We start from the raw sequence: 21,275 nt of genomic DNA on the forward strand, positions 1-21,275 counted from the left end.
GATAAACTTAGCATAAAATCAGCTTTTATTCCAATCTTATCTTTTAGTTTAAAAATAATTTTTAAACAAAATTTATCTTTTTCCAAAAGGGATTTATTAGAAGATAAATATCTTTATTCAGTAAAACCAAATCCCTAAAAGATATGCACGTATAAGGTAAATATATATATCATTAAAACCGACTTTTAACAACGTGCACACTTAAGTTCCTATTAGGTTCCTGAACTCTGACAGTCTCCGAGTTCCTGACAAGTCAGTTACTCTAATTTCATTGACTGTTTGGAGTTCACCTAGGTTCTATATAGACTTGTTCCAGACCGACTTTTATGTCCAACATACTTACATGAATCCTAGAGCAATATACTTCTATTTCTCTGTCTTCATGTTGCTTCTCTGAAACTCTTGTTCTGGAATCCTGTAGTCTTGATATATTCTGGATCTTAGGGTTTGCCCCAGCATTACACCGGAACCAGGTCGTTACAACCCGTTTCGAAGTTCCTGTTAAGAAACTTCTGGAAGTTCCATTTCTGGAACTCTTCTTCTAAATTTACTTGTATCCTCATGGATCTTCTAAAGTTCCTCTGTTTCAGTTCCTACTTCAGCCCTCAACGCTTACTGAACCTGCAAACATCACAACACTAGAAAATCCTTATTAAATGGAAGTTTGCTCAATTCTTAACATCATCATCAAAACCTCATAAGGGTCAACAAGTTGCCCCTTTTTAATGATGACAAACTGAGCAAACTTCTGAGGATAACAAAGCAACTCATAAGGTTAGTTTTTTCATTTATAAAAACAGTAAAGAAAACTAAACTAAATTAAAAGACTTCTACACATACATGACATATATATGTATAGGATACTTACCTCGTGAAGCTAACATATGTAAACACCTATTTACATAGTTACCTTCATGGTTCCTTAGCCATCATCATGCTTATCAACCGTAACACTTATCATTGTTCTTGTTCCTCTATTGCTTATCCTATATTGCTCAAGTTCCTTGTATATATACTTGTCATTGCTCAGGTTCCTTGTATCCTGTTCCAAACATAACTTGCTCTTTCTATGCACAACTTAACATACACGTTAGATAGATAATCATCATTAGTTTATAATCATCAAAACCTAATTGCTCAACAATCCCAATATGCAAGTTTTCCCCAATCTAGCCAAAGATGATGGAAAGAGTGAAATGTAAGATTGAATCGTGCATGTTATATATCTTTGCAATTGCTATATCCCTTGCAAACTATTGCTTGTTTGGCTGACTTGAAAATTCAAAAGCTTCATCTCCTACGTACTAAGTGGAGGGATTGAAGTTGATTAACTATGTCCGATCCTCTAGGTAAAAATCGAAATGTATATTCATTTATTCTTGAGATAATCTTCTTCCTAGAAAATTTTACTTCCTATGTTAAAACCAAACCACTAATAAGGCTTTGTTCTTCTCCTTGATACATTGGTCCGTCCTAACTCCTAAGTCATAGCCTTGATCCCTTGGTAAAAAATATGGGGAGGGGGGTCAGTTGTCGAGGGTGTAACTACACATTGCTTAGCTACTTTGCAAATTTACTTCATGTCAAAGGGAAAATACTCCTGCAAATTTTTTTATGGCATATTAGAATATATTCATGGAATTTGTATATCTACCAAAATCTAAAGCAATGTACTAGTAATTTTAGTTCTGCTCAGGTGAATGGTTTGAAAGATGTCGACGTACATATTGATGAATGATGATTTAGTAATTACTACCAATATATAGTAGTCTGGCTTTTCTACTTCATTCTTCACTTTTATTTTTGAATGGTCATTCCTCATTTCAATCAACCAATAATCCAAGTAATCCAACCTGAATGAATCAGCCTCCTCAGTAACTTGATCAAACCAACAAGCTTATTACATTTCAGACTACATACAGCAGTTTCTGTGAATTTCTTGGCGGATTTGAACATATCCATGATCCGATCTTTATAGCAGTATAACTCCTCCATACCCTAAGGAACCTATACTAGATTTCTTTGGTTAATTTGGTGTAGAAGATAGGTCGGCAGTGAACATATCCATAATCCTTGTCACATACAATGTACTGAGATCATCAATTGCAACCCCTGGCTTGATTTTGTGCCTTTTTCTTGGCTAAACAAACGTTGATCATACATTACTTCACTTAATCTTGCGACTCCAATGGATGCCATACCAAGATCAACATTCTCACTTATTACTTACCAGGCCACGTTCGTACTTTTGTGCCTTTTTCTTGGCTAAACAAACGTTGATCATAAATTACTTCACCTAATTGAAGAAAACTCTTTGTTCTCACTTGTCAAGTTTCACCTAATCGACCGTGTTTAATTCAGTTGAAGGAGTACAATACTTCAGATTTTCAGAACCTAAGTTGGGCCTAGTAAAATAGAGATAATGACATTTTACTCAAAAAAATAAATAAAAATAAAAAACAAACCTTTGGTACCACGTAAAGGATCTGCTAGTACAAATAACTTGTAACTTTGTAAGAGTAATGAGTCAAGAGCAATTTTGTAGGCTGCCATCAATATTTAATTATATCAGTACTAGCTTACTTAAGACATTTTACTAGCCTACGATATTATGAAGGTAAGAAGGTTATATTAGATCGGTTAGGCTAATGTTAAAACTTAAAATTGATCAGTTGCACAAAATTTAGCAATATTTTTTTTACGAAAATGATCATAAAGCGATTTTGTTCCTAGTTTTCTTGAAATAAAAGATTTTTACCTGTAATAAAATATGAGTATATTTGTAAACTTTGATTTTGGCACATCCACAGTAACTCAGTAAGGCTTTGCTCTCTTCACCTTAAAAAAAATAATATTAAGTAAAAATAATTTCAGTTCAGTAAAAATAAGTTAAGTTCAGTAAAATTAATTTCAGTTTAGTAAAAATAAGTTCAGTTCAGTAAAATTCAGTTTTCTTAAAGAAGAATTATAATTGTAAATCAGTAAAAATATTTTCAGTTCAGTAAAATTAATTTAAGTTCAATAAAAATAATTTAAGTTCAGCAAAAATAATTTCAGTTCAGTAAAAATAATTTCAGTTCAGCAAAATTAAGGTGAAGAGAACGAGGCCTAACATCACAATTTTCTTAATACTCTTCTCACAAGGTGTGCCAAATTCAGTTTTCAAATCCATAAATTATTTGTCAGTTCTTTTAACTTTCCATTAAAACTAAATAAAATTGTCATATCGTCTTACAAAATTGGTGTTACTAAGACGGTGCTACCCAAATATTTATGGTAATTGAAACGGGGTAATTCTAATACGAAGTACTCCGTAACTAATAAGGGTTAAAAAGGAAAAGTCTTTTTATTTAAAAAAAAAAAAAAAAAAAAGAAAGAAAAAAAGGAAAGAGCAAGTAGGGGCAAAAGGACAAGAAAGGAAAGTTATGATATCATCAATTTATCATCTTTACTCACAATCCTCCCTCCATTCCAATCTCTCTCGTTTTCTCCCTCCACCTTCCTTTTTCCTTTCTTCCTTCCAACTCTTTAACAAATCTTCCCTTTTTTTCCCAGAAAACCCAAACCAACCCCTCTTCTCTTCTTCATCTTTCACTCTCCTACTTCCACCAATCTCTAATTAACAATCAATCAATCAAACCCCACAAAAAAATTTCATAAATTGATTCATCAATTTCCCCAATCTTCAATCAATTGAATTGAAGATTGATTTTCAAATTCACCAATGTTTTAATCAAATTTAATCCCCTTTTTCTCAAACCAAAATTCACCCAATAATTAGAAATGATCCGAATGTTGCAATCCCACTACATTTTGATCTTCTCTCTAATCTTATCTCTTCCAATGTTCTACTTCTTTGCTCCTCATTTTCTCTCTCCTCACCCTCGCCAACTCCCAATTCCTCGCCCAGATGAACTGGAAGATCTTTCCCTCTTCAATCGTGCAATTTCATCTTCATTTTCTTCGCCATCTTCGTCTTCAACCTTTTCGTTTTCCAGATTAGGGTCTCACAACCCAACTTTGAAGATCGCTTTCCTGTTCCTAACACACACTGATCTCTTCTTCTCACCTTTGTGGGATCGTTTCTTCAATACTAGTTCACCAAAATTGTTCAACATCTATGTTCATGCTGACCCAGATTCTCATCTCAAAGACCCAGGTGGGTTTTTCAATGCTAGATTTATACCAAGTAAGCACACTGAACGATCTTCTGCTACTTTGATTTCTGCTGCTAAACGATTAATGGCAACTGCTATATTAGATGATCCTTTGAATTTCTATTTTGCGTTGGTTTCTCAATCTTGTATACCTTTACATTCGTTTGATTATGTGTATAAGACCCTTTTAGGTGGGGGGAGTAAGGGGAATGCTTTCGGATTTCGGCATGTTCGCCATAAGAGCTTTATTGAGATTCTAGACAATGAGACTATTCTTCCCTCGAGGTATGTTGCTCGAGGGAAGAATGTGATGATGCCTGAGGTACCTTTCGATCAGTTTCGGGTCGGGTCACAGTTTTTTGTGTTGACTAAGAAGCATGCTTTGATGGTTTTGAAGGATAGGAAATTGTGGAGGAAGTTTAGGCTTCCTTGTTATAAGACTGAATCATGTTACCCTGAAGAGCATTATTTCCCTACATTGTTGAATATGAAAGATCCTAATGGTTGTACTCAATATACTCTTACAAGGGTTAATTGGACTGATAGTGTTAATGGACATCCTCATATGTACCGTCCACCTGAGGTGTCGCCCGAGTTGATCTATACTCTCCGGCAGTCTAATCATACTCATGATTACTTGTTCGCGAGGAAGTTCTCACCCGATTGCTTGAAGCCCTTGATGGATATGGCTGAAACTGTTATCTTCAATGACTAAGCAATTTTGTTTGTGATGTCTGGTGAGTGAGCAATTTCTTTGCTTTCTTTCATCTGCTTGTGTACGATTTGATATGATTTGATATAATTTACTTTGTACCTTTCATCAAAATGAGAATTGTTGGACTTACATCATAATGTAGGATACTTATTAGTTAGTACAACTTAAATACTGCATGTTTCAAAGTGTATTACTTATCAACAAAAAAGGAACCAATGTGTCCTGTTTAGGATTAGATTTCTGCTAATTGTGATTCTGCATCAGGAGGTTTTATCTTCTAGATTTATGTCACTGGCTGGCGTGCTGTTCTAGTGTAGTTCGATGTTGCTTTGATGTTGAGTAGCGGGAAAATGTGACCATTTTGAGGAAGGCTTTAGATCAGGGTCACTGCTTGTGTAGTTAGTGCTTAGAACCTTGGATATTAAAGTTCTTTGCAAGTGAACTTGAAGGATTTTCTTGTGGAAGTATGGGATCTCTGCAGGGCTGCTTTAAATCTATGGCAACTTTGATTGAAAGATACTCAATAGCTTCACATTAACCATGATATAGAACATTTGGAAATTCGTTTATAGTGTCAGTGACCATAGAATTTGCATCCACACAAATTTCAGCTAATTGCATTAGGTTGTACAGGCTGCTTGCTGTTGATTGTCGTCTTTCAGCGATTACCTATTGTAGTGTTTAGACCTAATTGACTACAAATTCAATACAACTGTAGAAAGAAAATTAAATGGAACACGGTGGTCCATCAGATGTGAATTAGACGTGGTTTAATTGTTTTCCTTGCAAACTAACTGATAAATGACTAGTTCATTCCCCTTTCTTACCTGAGCTATCGATCCTGGCCCCACCTATTTACATTTCACTATTATCCTCCCAATGGCAGCCCTCCTAGAGTTTTTGAACCTATTCTCAGCATTAACTTACATGCTATTTCTTTTTAGTTATTGGGTGTTCATTTTGATCAGTGTTGCTTCGAAGCAGTATTTTCTTTTTTTACTCGCTTAGTAATTAGCAAATGATAATGTATTGAGGAGTTCATCATTGAACTTCTTTGCATTAGATTGTGATTGTACAGGTTGCTTGTCATCTTTCAATTATTAGTCAAAATAGTGCTTTCTCACAAATGATGACAAATTAGCATAGCTGTAGAGAGAAAGTAGAGGGGGAACATAGTGGTCCATTAGATTGCTAACAAGACATGGGTTTCCTGCTTTCCTGCAAGCTGACAGATAACTTATCTATTCATTTCTCTTTTCATTTGTGTGTAATATCGTTAGGAATAATGCTGACAGTTTTGTGATCTTGCAATTCTAACCCTGAGTATGGAATTTATGAAGAAAATCGAAGTACTTGGAGTGAATTGCATGACCACTTACCCCCATATACATTGGAATAGAATTTTGTCAGAAAATTACTTTAACTGAATAGCGTTATCACATCACTATACATCACTGCCATTCTTTAATTAGTTTAATACATTCCATGCTCTTGATCTTAAACCATTTGGTGTTCGTGTTTATCTGCGTTGCCCTGATTATGTTTTGGCCAATTCTTTTCAGGTCTTAAATTTTTGCTTTCTTGAATGGGGAGAGGATCTGTTGTAGCAACACCTCTGAGATGCTTTCCCTTGAGCCATCAGTAAGCCGCTCAACCAGAGAATCAACTGCCAACAGCAAAACTACCCTGCTGGTATGTTGGTTCAGAAATGTCTTGAATTATACAATACCACGGCAATAAGAGCTAGCTTGATGCTCTTTGTTGTTAGAAGTGCTAGTTTTTTTCTGTACATAAATGGTAAAGAATGTGTTTGTACCATATCATATCAAGTAGCATGAATATTCGACGGGGGCTGGGCTATCGACCTTTGTTGATATGTAGTGGAATTCGAAAGTCCCTTGCTCTTAGCCTGTCTGCTCGATGTAGGGGTAGAGAGAATTCAAAATTCCGTATGGCTTTCTATAAAATATGCTCAATCAGTGTTAGAATGATGCCTCAAGGCCTCAATAGTAAGCTTCATTTGTTTTTCTTTATCTTTTTGTTCAATGCTCTCTTCTTTTGACCCCTATTTTTCTGGTCATTTCAACACTTTTGACTAATATGTGAGAATCTCATGTTGAATGATATAGCTTATTTAATTACAAGTTGATATTTTTTGGTAAGATGTTGAATGAAATTCTCTTTTTTTAAGTCGCATTAGTTTCACCAAATATAGCTATCAGTCGACTAATTTAATAAAAACATACCCTACGTTTGGATGTTTACCTTTGTCAATTATTTGTTGTTGTTGTTTTTGTAGCTATCATCCTTAACTAATACAGAATAATCCGTAGTAGTTGTTGATGTGAAAATTTAATATAATGATTTAATGATGCTTAACATCACTTTTATACATACCAAATTAGTGTTAGAATAATGTTTCCAGTCTTCCAGGTTTCTTTTAACTCTTATCATGTTTTTAGAATGTTTTAGCTCTTGATTGTGAAGTACTCTAATCATACTCAATATGATGTGGTTTTGTTTTCATCAAGTTTTTGTAAATTGATTACTGTCATTTTCGAACAAGTGATGTTTATCGTTTTTGAAAGTCTTTTCTTAGATGATAAATCATTTGTAGATTGATTCGTAGTAAAAATTATTTTCTTAACATTTCTCTATATATATTCGATGTTGAAAAGCAAAAACCTTTTTCATATATAGGGCAAAGGTACTCGTAGTGTATCTGTATATGGTTAATAATATTTTGTTTTTTTTGTTTTTTTTTAGGGAAATATATGCTTAATAATATAAGTAAAAGCTCAAAATAATAATTTAAATTTAAAAGCTCGGAAAATTTAATTTCCATAATAGACATATACGTACGAAGTACTTGTAGATCTATGCATTTCTTTTAAGTTAGGAAGAAGAAATGAATATTAATTGGTCCCTAATTTGTAGATCTATAGTACATGTGAACCTAAATAAAAAGATGTTACATAAGGACGGAAAGTGGGGCTAACGACTATAATGAGGTTGACATATATTTTGGTTTTGATATGCTAAGCAGCCAAAAGGGTACTATAGTTTGGTGAGTTGATGACAACTGATGATTACAATAAGCCAACTACTACCCAATCTTTTAATTAATCATATAATTAGTTTATATTTGATTGAATTATTATTACTAATCAATCAAATGTAACGCTTTTATAAAGAACACCAATGCAAACACCCACTTTTAAATACGAGTACTATGAGAGAACACAGTGCCACCTGCCCCTAAGGAATTTTGTTACTACGTATAATAATGTTTCATCTTTGATTAGTTCATGTATCAAGTATATCATTATCTCCTTTGTTTGCTACTCCGTATTAATTATAACTTGGTTCAAATATGCTGCGTCATCTTTATGTTGACTTTCGATCTATTGTAAAGACTACTAAAGAGTATCATTACTTTTTTTTTTTCTTTTTTTTTTTTATTGGGAACTCCGAAATAAAATAAAATGGCGATTCTTGATCACCTACTTATTTTTTCTTACTGTTTATTTCTTCTACCCCTTGGTTTCTTAAATAAAAATGTCAAGGCTAATGAGTAGAAATTAGGTTCACACCCACTTTCTTATTGATCCATACTTATTCTATTTTACTAATACATAGAAGAGTTAAATGTGAAATCTTGTAAGATTCGATGTGTAGCTGTGTACACTCATATATTATCTCTATTTATACGGTAACTATAATACTACAAATGTATAATTTTCAATGGTCTAGGTTTGAAACTATGATATGGAAGTGTGAAATTATGATAATCTAAATTCTAGTTTGGTGCATGGACTTTCACATTAGCAGCATATTCAAATCATTCACCAAAGTTAAGCAGCAATGCATTTGTAATATGATCATCAATAACTTTTCTTTTCACAAGAATCAAATTGATGCCCATTTTCAATTATACAAAGAGCATGGGCCTACTGGCCTATCGGGCTATCAGCCTTTGGGCTATGCCATGACTAAACTGCTTGGTACCAATAATTGGTCAACAACCGCTGAAATATTACTTCATACGTTTCAGAATAATTGACACAATTTGATCTTTTCTTTATTCATATGCTCTCTTTGACTATAGTTTTATTTACTAACGTGTCAAAAACAAATTTCAATGTATGAAATGTTGTTAAAATAGATATTACTATAAAGTTTTAGTAATATTTAATTATCTGTTGTTTATGATCAAATATTTCGTAATTGCTAAAAGTAACACCTATTATGTTTGCAAGTTTTGGAATATCCTTTGATCTATAATATCATTGTCACGTCTCAATTTATATAGCCACAAAATATTCAATCTCTTCAATTAGAAACTTTTCCAAGGTTTTTTCTTTTAACATTGTCAACACATATAAGAATATGCCATTGAGAAATTGGACTTTGTGAAGGAGTCCTTAAGAAAGAGAGAACCAAAGACTCGTATCAATGGATTGAACACTTTGTAAATATCAAGTGACTTCAATTGATGGTGAAAGCAAGTCTTGTATTCCAAGCGCGGTCAATAATGGTCTTCCTCATCAACATTTGTACATTGTAGGTGAAGATACCAGGAATTGTAAAGAATAATGAATCTTCGAGTAAATATCAGCTATAAACTAATCAGGAAAGTCTTCGTCATGGTCTTCAAAGGACTTGCAAGAGTCAATTATGAAGATACATTGGTGATGTTGAAGTAGACAGTTTTCTGTTGGTAACTATTCATAGCATAATCAATTTGGAAGTGGCCAAATGGTGATTTAAACCGTAAGCCATATCCTATCCCAACACCGCTTCCTGGTTTGCCTTGTCGCAAGGCTGGGTTCCCTGCCATATCCAACCAAGAAAGGTGCAACTTAATTGCCAGCAAAGTCTAAGTTTACAAAGAAAAGTAATGCAGCTTCAAACAAAATCTTTGTACTACGCATATAAATAGATCAGAGAGCAAGCTCTGAAATGGTTTAGGTAAAATGCTTCAAGATGGATAGAGCATACCAGGAACAAGCCGTCCAGAACCCAGATCAGATCCGTAATCTAAGAAAATTGCACCTTCTAACATTTTGCTCTGGAGATTCAAAAAAGGGAAAATTCTAAGGGCTACATAGAACATGCCAGCATCTCAAACATAAATCAAATTGTCAGAACATGCAATTATTCCGAGAGAGATAGAGAGGGAGCGGGGGGTGGGTGGTGGGGGGAGGGGGTGTGGAATTGGCATAAGACTATCCAGGAAGGTAAACCACCTACCACAAGTATTTGAGAGAAAATTTTCTCCTAATAACAATACAAAATTAGGGCATATGGTAAAAAATTTTGCATAGAAAGATAAAAGCTGGCAGACACAGCACAGAAGAGGCTTAGATGTTTACATGATTCCTTCATTGTGGAAAGACATGTAGAAACGCACCAGATAAAACTTTGAAGCAAAAAGAGAAACAAGTCATGATAATCTATCATACATCCTTTTTGCCAGCAATTAGAAGTTCATGTAACATCAGTATTAGGGAGACTCATTGGATGACGGCTCATATAATCAAGCTGATTGGATGTTACCTTTTTTTTTTCCCTTTTTTTAACTCATAATTGGATGTTACTTGGGAGTACTAGCTAATCTAGGATGATCCTGAACGTCATTAAGCTACATGAAAACAGACAACAATTACAATATTCTGGCACTATGGCACACATAAGGTCCAACCTAAGTACGAGAATGAAGCATAAAGCCCAAGGCCTTAAGCAGAAGAGGGAAAGAGAATCAAATTGCACAACAAGAAATAATTCAGGTGACACAATTAATTGCAAAACTGCCAGCAATGCAGTTTAAAAAATAGCTACAGAAACACCTCATATGTAAAATTTGCTAAGTGTGAAAGCAAATACTTACCAACGGGAACGTTAAATCACTGTTGGCAACCAAACATGATCTTCCAGTTCCAACAGCACCTTCACCATACCCTCTAACACTACCAAGACCACCAATAGCAAATGCTTGGTAAGGAGCCATATCCCCCACAATGGAACCTCCAGTGATACTGTTGAGAATTTAATGTAATCAAAGATGAGAAAATAATGCAACAAGCATCTATACATGCATTCCGTGTTTTAGAAATGAACGTGAACCAAAACTCTAACAAACGTGGGTGCAGAAATTATTTTGTCCTATGTGACCATGATTCTGTTGATTCAAGTTGTGGAAAGGAGTACTATGTAACTACAATTGAGTACATACTAGTCTAGCTCAACTTTTATTAAAAATTCAAGAAATAATCCTGTTAGAGCAAATGTCAGAATCATGACGATGTTAAAGATGTGTATCATGCGAAGAAGCTTAACACCAGCTTGAATGAAATGTTCTAGGCTAGATTTAGAGGGGAGAAGACATCGATCAGTAATAGAGGGATTGTTAGAGCTCTGTCACTAATTGATATCGCCAGCGTAGGCCTGTATGGACAAGAAACATGAACAGGGGATAACTACAACAAAAAAAGGAACAGGATTTAACATTCATCTTAATATTACATTTGCCAAAAGGGATTAAATATATGCAAAGACATGAATTCAAAGTTTACTTAAATTCTTTACTCTCAAATAAAAAGTTAATAAATCTCTAAAATCTAAATAGTTAAACTGCATTATTGAACTATGTCATCAAAATTCTTTCTTCAACCTCTGCAAACATAAATTACAACTCCACTAGTTCCTATCTCTCGGTCTCTCCCTCACTCCCTCAGCTGATGAGAGCCGGTAGTTGAACTCTTCTTATTCCCTCTTCTTATAAGAAATTCATAATCCATTCATCTCTGAGTTTCTATGAGTTTCAGCAATAGCAACATATAAAAGTTTCAGGTAAATATGCTCACCTTGTTAATAATATAGCAGGCCCAAGTTTGATACCCTTAGTGCCAACAAACTTGAATCGGTTAAAAACAAGCCATTTGGACAAAACTGGTATTCCTTGTTCTATCTGCAAGCTGAACTGAAATAAAAACAAGAACAATTAAGTAATATGCAGCAAAACCTCATATCGCATTTCCTTAAGTGATTTGTGGTAAGAAGTTCACATCTTATGTCATAAGTTGAGAATATTACACGACTAAAGAAATTATCATTTGCCCTGGCATAGCGAGTTTCTTGTTTTAACACCACCATACTATCTTGGGTGCCTCCGCTGCACAGAGGACATTTCGAAGGGATAGGAAAACAATTGTCAAAATTAGTGCCTTGGAAAACATACTACTAGACAAGTTCAAATACAAACTGAAGTGGATAATCTCAATAACCTGCAAGTCACCGGAAAACCATCAAGATCTCGGTTTATAGGGCGTCCTTCATCACTCATAGGTCGAACATGCTGCACAAGGTACACATTTGACAAAATTTTCATATAAAAACTCATACTTGAGTTCACAGATAACTCAATTTTTAATACCCAAAGCAAAATTTTCAATTTGTGGCATGTTACCTCAAATTTTACACTGGTTGTACTGCTCCAATTGGAACTAGCAGGCTCACTCAATTCTAAACCCACGGAGGAGCGACAGAGATTTACACCCCCACTCCCAGATTGTGAGAAGTTATCGATAGGCAAACCATGAACTCCAATCTCAGGTGAAATAGAATGCTGAATTTTCAGAGAAATGTTTGCATAAGAAACTCCACTTAACATAATTGCCCAAATGGTCTAAACATGATGAACAAAAGTAATTCGCTACTCGAGAATTTTAACTATCATTATCCAACTCGAAAACTATGATAAGCAGTGATCAAACCTGAACCACAACAGACTGCTGAGGAAGCCATTCAGGCCTGGGCCTCCTATAAGCCACCACAACATTTGTGTCATACAATCCTTTGTCCCAAAACACATCAAGCTTCTCACTTCCACCAAATAAATTAGGGTGCTTAATACATAAACTGCCATAAAAAAACATATTCATTTCATAATCTTCAACAAATAAAGCATATAATAATATCAAAGCTTTTAACCTCCAACATTCCAAGTTTTATAATTTATTACCTCCCAATTACTAATGAAAGAGGACCTCCAGAACTCCTATTGCAGAAATTAAATAAAATGCAAATTAATAACATGATCAATTAATTAACAAGACTATAATTTGTTGGGATTAATCTGAATTAAGAGATAAAGATGGAAACCTGAAAGGGGGCAGCATTAAGGCAGCGCATAGCTTGTGACTCAAATCTACATTGACATCAATTTTGGCTGACGAACAACAAAATTATAGAATATAAGTACCAAATTGAAAATGCTGATTACCCAGTTCATAAATTATCCATATTAGTTTAGCAAAATTAAATTTACAAAAAAAAAAAAAAAAAAAATTGAGAATTGAAAGTGAAAAAGAACTGACCTTTACCAGCATGGATGCTCTTCTGAGCTCCCATGAATAATGTCCGACAACAATCATGAAAAAATTGGACCCGAAATATATTGAATTGAAGGCAAGAAATTGCAGTGTAAAATTAGGAAAATTATAAAGGAGATGATAAAGAGAGAAGAAAGGTTGTGTTGGAGAGTTGGAGTAGTATATGGGTTAGAAGTTGTCTCTTTCTTTCTCCTTGGGCTTTCCAACTTCTTGAATTGTACTTTCTCTGATTTATTTAATAATATTTTCTAAAATTCTAATTTGTTTTGCATAATTCATAAATTAATCTTTCAAATAAAATACTACCTCCGTTAATTATTATGTGCAACTTTGAGGTATTATTTGTGAGATATAAAATATTCGAAAGTTGCATATAATAATTAACGGAGGTAGTATATCAAAATTTTAGCGATTTTTTTTAATTAAAAGCTCCAAAACTTCTCAAACTTTTAGTTTACCATCCAAAAAATTTCTAAAAAGTGATTTTTACAACCTACCGTCAATAAAACCATTAAATCTAATGGTTTTTATAAAAAAAAAAAAATTAGACTATGTTCTATCGGACTTATTTTTTAGTCTTTTACTTAGTTTTATTTGATTTAGTTTAATTCAATTAAATTTAAAACTCAAGTCCGAAAAAAGTTCGAAAAGTTCACTATAATCAGACAATCTAAGGCTTTAGCGGATTTAGATATAAGATTTAATGCCGTGACCCAACCCAAAATTTAATCTTTCCTATATAGAGGTGATCAATTATAACCCTATCTGAAAATAAAGTGTGTTGACAAGTCAAAAAACACTTTTTAGTTAACTAGGGTAGCTAACGCGCGCGATGCGCGCACATAGTTAGTCAAATCTAGAGACTCTTTCGGCTTGGTCTTAAAATCATAAATTTAGTTGTTGACAGATTTAATGACAAAAAAATATTCCCTCCGTCCCAAATTACTTGCAACGGTTTGACTTTTTGCACTATTCACACATCATCATTTGACCATCTTTTTTAACTATTATATAAAGTCAATGTTATCATGTAAGATGTTGTTGAGTTTATTTTAATATATAGTTTCTTAATATAAACTTTTTATAACTTATATAAATATATAATAAAAGATATCAATGGTCAAACATGTGTTTTGGCAAGCGTGTTCAGTCAAAATGTTGCAAGTAAACTGGGACAGAGGGAGTATGTAAACAACTATGTTTATGAGTATATAAATGTCCAAGACAACTAACATTAAAGCATGAGAGCAAATAAGTACATAATTAAATATTTTAGAGGGTATAATTGTCCAAACACTATTCATTAAAAAAACTTGTATACATTTTTTTTTTGTGAACACGAGGGGCAAGCCCCAAAAGAAAGAGAAGAACCTAGAACAAAAGACTAGAAAATAAAAAACGGAAAAAACTTGTATACATTAATGAGGGTATATATGTAAATACACATTTTAAAGGGTATATTTGGCATTACACTATTCATAAGAGTAACTTTCTACTTTTTATATAATTTGTGGTTGGTGCACCCGGGTGCATGGAACATTTAATATATTTAAAAGAACATGGGCAAAAATTGAAAATGTTTTTATTTTATTGCAACTGCAAATCCATCACTCTCTTATCCTGCAATTTCTCACTAGTCTTTCCCTTCCTATCACTCTCTTTCTTGCTGCCAATTTTCTCTCTTCCTATCATTTTTTTTTTCATCCAATAATGGTACTTCTTCTACTATTTGGGTAAAAACCATTTCCAAAGTATTAATTTTCTCTCTATTTTTTTCCTATTTTTTTTTAAAAAAATCAAAATAGCAAAATTGTTCATCTTCAAAGTGAAACCCAAGAAAAAAATTGAACTTGTTTCAACAATTCAACCTTCAAACTTGAACAAATGGTGGATTCAAGTAAAATGTAAGTATAAATTTTGTACATGCAAATTATTTTTCGTCAATAATTTTAAAGTCAAAGTATTTAATTTTGTGAATTTGGGGGTTTTTGTAAAAAAATAAAAATAAAATAAAGCTATGAAGTACAAGTTGTTCAAAAAAGAGCAATTGGAGGAGAAAGAAGAATAGTAACGAATTGAAGCCAACTGGAAGATAACCAAGCAAGGTTAATTTTTCAAACACTAGCTTGTTCTTTTTCAAACAGTAACATGTTCTTTTTATTCCATGTTCTTTAAAATATGCCTAATGTTCTTTTCGGAGGCCACGTTCTTTGTCGAACACAAACATGTTCTTTTGTTGAAGATTATTATGCATGTTCTTTTTTCAAACACTAGTCTGTTCTTTTTCAAACACTAGCTTGTTCTTTTTTCAAACACTAAGATGTTCTTTTTGTTCTATGTTCTTTAAATTATGCTTAATGTTCTTTTCGGAGGCCATGTTCTTTGTCAAACACAACATGTTCATTTGTTGAACTCTATTATGCATGTTCTTTTTCAAATACTAGCATGTTCTTTTTCAAACACTCGTATGTTTTTTTTTTTTTTTTTTTTTTTTCTCATGTTCTTTAAAATAAACCTAATGTTCTTTTCGGGTGCACCATGCACATAGTGCACCCGGGTGCACTATATTATTTTCACTTTTTATAAGGTAGGGAAATCCCGAACCCATGACATATTGTGTTAAGGTGTGGTCGGGCTCGAATTTTTGATCGCCTCTATTTCTACATGCACGATTCACAATCACAAAGCAAAGTTAGCAAACCGGTCAAACCCCACAAAAGCATGAACTCAGCACATACGTGGGACTCAACCGAGCTAAGTCGAAAGTCTTAAACTCACTCTCATTTATCTCCCAACTTCTATTCATTTCATCTACTGCCGCTTAAACAGGCAGCCATTGCCAAAGCCCAAAGAAAGGCGCCTCCTTTTGCATCCTCCTTCGATACAAGAAAAGATTTGGGAAGAAATATACAGATTTTATAATGGGAAAAGGAGAAAAAACAGGGCTAGGAAGAGCCCTAGTTAAGCACCATAATCATGTTGTTCAACAAACCAAAGAAAAAGGTCGCTTTTACAGAACACATAACAAGAAAGCCCTAATCTCTGTTACTGATGTCTCCGACATTGATGCTGTTCTTGAACAAGCTGATGAAGCTGACCGTGTCTTCACCGCCGACAACCCTGTTCCTCAATTACTCGTTGAATCGTATGCCCCTCCTCTTTTTATTAATTTGATTTTTCCTACTTGTTTTAATTTTGTGCTTTTTTCTCTTGTTGATTGTGTAATTAGGGGTTCGAAAAAGATTTTTTTTTTCATTTGGGTTTAAGGGTTCTTGGAAAGATAGAAATTTTGATGTTTTTGGGAATTTTCTGATGTGGGTTTAAGGGTTTTTTGGGAAAGATAGAAATTTTATTTGTTGGGGATTTTTGGGATGTTTACTGCTGAACTTTATGTTTTTCTTGAAGTAATTTGTATTGGTAAATAAAGTTTATGCCATTTCTGGGTTTTAGGTGGAAATGTTGTAAGTTTGATGAGGTAGGTCTGAAGTGCAGAAAGAACAATTTCTATGTCTTTTGAATTCATACTAGGTTAGATAGAAGATAAGCTTCTCACTAAATGATTTGGCTAAAAAATTTTAGTATTCAGTGAATAATTGTGGGGTTTGGGGATGTGGATAGTTTGTAGGTATAGTGTTGATTTGTACCCCAGCTAGGTGTGGTTCAAAGCCGGTAACTTTGAATGAGGGATAGAAAAGCATTTGGGGTTGTTGAAGTAGCTCAATTCAGCTTGTTCTCTTTGAATTATTATTGAATGGATTCCTTATAAGGATCATGTGAGCAAGAAGGTTTCTTTGAATGATATAATCAGTACAGCTGCTGATCAATGAATGTCACTGCCTCAGTGCCTCCTGGATATGATGCCTTATGGAAGTTATAGTTTTTCAGTATCAGGAACACTTGAGTTTTCAACTCTTGAAAATTTGATACTACGTATTAAAATTATTGGTTATTTCTACTGTCATTTCTAGTATGCTCACTACTACTGCTATTGTCTAGTATGTTGAGGTCAGCCTTGTGGAACCGCTGCTTTGCTGATCTATCTTTGAATTGCATTCATGTCGCACTAATATCTTTTGGTTTTCCAATGATGGATCATGTTATTTATTCTGTATGTAGGGACTCCAGTTCAAGCATCACTGCCTTGACACCTGATCAAAGGAGGAAGCAACAGAAGAAAGAGGAGGAACTGCATGCTGGCAGCCTTCGTGTCCCTCGAAGGCAACTACTGTCACCTACCTCAGATTAAATTTTTTTTGTTCTTATTCATGATTGAGTTTAAGTCAGCTGTTTTTCCCTCTGTAGGCCGCCATGGACTGCTGAGATGACAGTAGATGAGCTTGATATCAATGAAAAGCAAGCCTTTTTAACATGGCGTAGAGGCCTTGCCAAGTAAGTTGCATTTTAGTATTTATTATGCTTCTTCTTGAAGTCTGTTATTAGATCAGTGGATTTCATATTCCTTTTGTAAAGTTAATATTTCACCTAGAAAAAGAAGGGAATAATGTATTTACTATTTCTTTGAAAATGTTGCTCAGTTCTTGTAATATATATTCTTCCGCTGAACCATCTCTTGCATGATGTAAATTATTCAAACTTCTCTGCCCCATATTAAATGTGCTTTACCGCCTAAACCACATAGGAGCTTTCATTTATCGAATTGCATTATAGATGATGAATTGAGTCCATCCAATATGCCTAGGATCATATTATGTTCAGAAAATCATTCTTTTTGTTCAACTAGCCAGTTGAAGACCTCATTGGTATAAAGCTTTAAGGTTGATTTACAAAATGCTCTACAAACCAGTTTCCCTTTCTCTCTGCCTTGTTCACCCTCCTCTGTCTTGTTTTTATAACAAAGAAACTGCCTTGATGCCCCTGAATTTTATCATATATCTTTTCCTTAAATTTTTAAGCCCTTCCTCCCAATCCCTTCTAGATTGCATCATTGCTGGTGTACTGGAGAGTGTGAGAGAGATGCTGGAGAAGTGGTTGAGGTTGGTGCTGGGATGAAAGAAGCTGGACAGAAGAGAAGCAAGTTTGGGGATGGGGAGGCAAGTTTGGGGATGGGGAGTGGGAGTTAGGTGGGGATGGTGTTAGGGGAGGAGGCATAAGTTGAAGCTGAGGAGCTGAATGCAGAAGGGAAGAGAAGTTGGGTTGAGGCTGGGGAGTGAGAAGTGGAGGTTTCAAAGGGAAGAAGAAGCAGAAGTTGGGGGTTGGGAGCTGGATGCTGAAGAAGGGAAGCCAGGTTGGGGTTCATGTGGGTTGGAAGGAAAGGTCAGATCAGAACATTAATGGTGAAGGTTTGGTTTGAGTTAAGGAGTTATGAGGGTTATTGTGAAAAGGCCCGTAAGGGTGAATTCCCCATGCAATTAAGAGTTTAGGGGTGAGGCGTAGGTCAATTAAGGACAAATGATAAAGGTAAGGGTTAGAATAAGGATCAAATAAAGCCACTAGTAGTTATGGGTGGTTTTGACTCCTTTTGAGCACGAAGCACTCAATCCTTGGCCTTTTGTTGTTGGGGATATGAATGACATAATAAATTAATAAGTAAGTCAAACTATGTCGAACAAGCTATTTAAATATAGAAGTATTTCTTAAGTTTCAGAGGACCAAGTGTTTGTTCCTTGTGAGATTCTGTTATATAAAGGATCTTCAGGGAGTATTCTATCAACAGTATAATTATGGTCGTATGTTTTTATAGTTAAAGCCAACTTCTTGTCGCTGGAACATTTCTTGCTGCACTGTGGTTGTACTTTGATTGAATTAATGGAGTATGTGACTAATATTTGTGAAATAATGTTGTTGTAGGCTTGAAGAGAATGAGAAGCTTGTCCTTACTCCGTTTGAGAAGAATTTGGATATATGGAGGCAGCTTTGGCGAGTGGTTGAACGTAGTGATCTGGTAAGTGTGTTATAAGTGTTGAAGCTTGCTTGGAAAAAAAAAAAAAGAAAAAAAAGAAAAGAAAAAGAAAATGGTATCTTCATTATAGGACTTTTTTTTTAATCTTTTTGTGGTCTTATAATGTGGGTTTCTTTGTGATGTTTCATGGCTTCTTTTACAAAGTTATTTGACATACTGATTTTTTAATTGCTCTCAGATTGTTATGGTTGTCGATGCAAGAAACCCTCTGTTCTACCGTTGTCCCGATCTTGAGGTATCATATCTTCTCTACTGAACTGTTTGTGTTAACTTACATAAGCTATTTATGCCCACTTTCTGTATTTAGTATTTTGCTTAATGTGTTTTTTGTGCTTTAGGCATATGTGCAGGAGGTTGATGAGCACAAAAGAACAATGCTGCTTATTAACAAAGCTGACCTTTTACCATATTCTATCAGGTTCTTACCTCATAAATTTTGGTGGGTTTTGTGCCCTTGTTGCATTTCTGATTCTTAATGGTCTTATTATCATGTACAGGCAAAAATGGGCAAAATACTTCCATGATCATGGAATACTCTTTGTATTTTGGTCAGCTAAAGCTGCTTCTGCCGCTCTTGAAGGGAAGATGCTTAGCGTTCCAAAGCATATGCAAGAAGATACATTGCAAGAATCAGAAGATGTTGATACAAAGATCTATGGTAGGGATGAACTGTTGGCCCGCTTACAGTTTGAGGCAGAGGAGATTATGAGATTGAGGAAATCGGGCCCTGAAGCTGCAAGTTCCTCTCATTTTCACTCCTCAGCTGGGAATGCAGGAGTAAATTCAGCATCAAATAGTGTGACTGTGGGGTTTGTTGGCTATCCTAATGTAGGAAAGAGTTCGACCATCAATGCTTTGGTTGGAGCAAAACGTGCAGGTGTCACCAATACTCCAGGGAAGACAAAACATTTCCAGACTTTGATAATATCTGACAAGCTTACTTTATGTGATTGCCCTGGACTTGTTTTCCCGTCCTTTACAAGCTCGAGATATGAGATGATTGCTTGTGGGGTTTTACCTATAGATCGAATGACTGCACACCGAGATGCAGTACAGGTGGTTGCAGATAAAGTCCCAAGACATGTAATTGAAGAAGTTTATAAGATCACTTTGCCGAAACCCAAGCCTTATGAGCCTCAGTCTCGCCCTCCTTTAGCAGCAGAGCTTTTAAGAGCTTACTGTGCTTCTCGAGGGTATACATCTTCAAGTGGGCTGCCCGATGAAACTCGGGCTTCTCGTCAAATGTTGAAGGACTATATTGATGGGAAGCTTATGCACTATGAGCTACCTCCTGGGGTGTCAGATGAGAATAGAGAGAAACATATAGCTGCTGCTGCTGCTTCAAGCTTGTCAGACATTGAAGAATCTGAATCCTCTGATGCTGAAGATTCATCTGCTGAATTTGAAAATGGACCGAATCTTCAAGATGTAATGGATGATCTTCAATCCTTTGATCTTGCAAACGGCCTAGCCACAGATAAAGCTAATGGAAAGAAAAAGCCTCCAAAAGCACCACACAAGCTCCATAAAAAGCCACAGAGAAAGAAGGATCGATCTTGGAGGGTTACAAATGATGGTGGTGATGGGATGCCATTGGCAAGGGCCTTCCAGAAGCCAGTGAATACTGGCCCGCAAAATCCTTGATGTGTGGTAACTTTGAATGCCTCGAATATAGTACAAGATCACTCTGGTTTTGAACTGCTTGTACTAAGTGTTTGCTATATCAGTCTCTTAACAGGACAAAAATGGACTTGTCGTGGTGGGATTGCTCTGGGTAATAGTTTACTGCGACAGTCTAAAATGGTGACACAATGTGCTGTGGAAGTGTATGGTCTGGTCTGTATGTAGTGTCAGCCTTGGATGACAGTCGTTATATTTTATAGTTTTGACTCTCTTTCACACCTCAGAAATGAAATAGTATTTCCTTGTTGCTTATTGCTCTTTAAAATTTGATTGTCTTCATGATTTATTTGTGATTTGCTGCAATCTTGAAAGCCAAGGTAGAAATCTCATGTCATGGTCTATTTCTTGGATTTTTGCATGCTGCACTGCTGGAACTTCTGCTGATAGAGCGCGACCAAACAGAAATC

General features: G+C 34.9%; 3 protein-coding genes across 3 annotated transcripts; 2 read left to right on the forward strand and 1 right to left on the reverse strand.

The window, feature by feature from the left end:
- Positions 1-3,453: 3,453 nt before the first annotated feature.
- Positions 3,454-6,905, forward strand: LOC145617405 (glycosyltransferase BC10-like). Its single transcript, XM_081672111.1, has 2 exons — positions 3,454-4,894; positions 6,435-6,905. Exon 1 carries the CDS (start codon positions 3,784-3,786, stop codon positions 4,870-4,872), a length of 1,089 nt encoding a protein of 362 aa, XP_081528237.1. The 5' UTR covers positions 3,454-3,783; the 3' UTR covers positions 4,873-4,894; positions 6,435-6,905.
- A 2,435-nt stretch (positions 6,906-9,340) lies between these two features.
- LOC145617889 (protein SUPPRESSOR OF PPI1 LOCUS 2, chloroplastic-like) lies at positions 9,341-13,461 on the reverse strand. Its single transcript, XM_081672647.1, has 11 exons — positions 13,251-13,461; positions 13,036-13,102; positions 12,896-12,931; positions 12,648-12,792; positions 12,341-12,499; positions 12,159-12,229; positions 11,968-12,046; positions 11,739-11,854; positions 10,763-10,910; positions 9,874-9,943; positions 9,341-9,705 (listed from the first exon to the last, which is right to left on the reverse strand). The coding sequence occupies exons 1-11, from the start codon at positions 13,282-13,284 to the stop codon at positions 9,548-9,550; spliced, it is 1,083 nt and encodes a 360-aa protein (XP_081528773.1). The 5' UTR covers positions 13,285-13,461; the 3' UTR covers positions 9,341-9,547.
- A 2,563-nt stretch (positions 13,462-16,024) lies between these two features.
- On the forward strand, positions 16,025-21,120 carry LOC145618248 (GTPase LSG1-2-like). Its single transcript, XM_081673023.1, has 7 exons — positions 16,025-16,410; positions 17,382-17,483; positions 17,568-17,654; positions 19,074-19,167; positions 19,364-19,420; positions 19,524-19,603; positions 19,683-21,120. Exons 1-7 carry the CDS (start codon positions 16,187-16,189, stop codon positions 20,827-20,829), a joined length of 1,791 nt encoding a protein of 596 aa, XP_081529149.1. The 5' UTR covers positions 16,025-16,186; the 3' UTR covers positions 20,830-21,120.
- The last annotated feature ends 155 nt before the right edge of the window (positions 21,121-21,275 follow it).

This window comes from Chenopodium album, chromosome 26 (assembly GCF_948465745.1).
Source record: "Chenopodium album chromosome 26, dcCheAlbu1.1, whole genome shotgun sequence".
NCBI lineage: Eukaryota > Viridiplantae > Streptophyta > Magnoliopsida > Caryophyllales > Amaranthaceae > Chenopodium > Chenopodium album.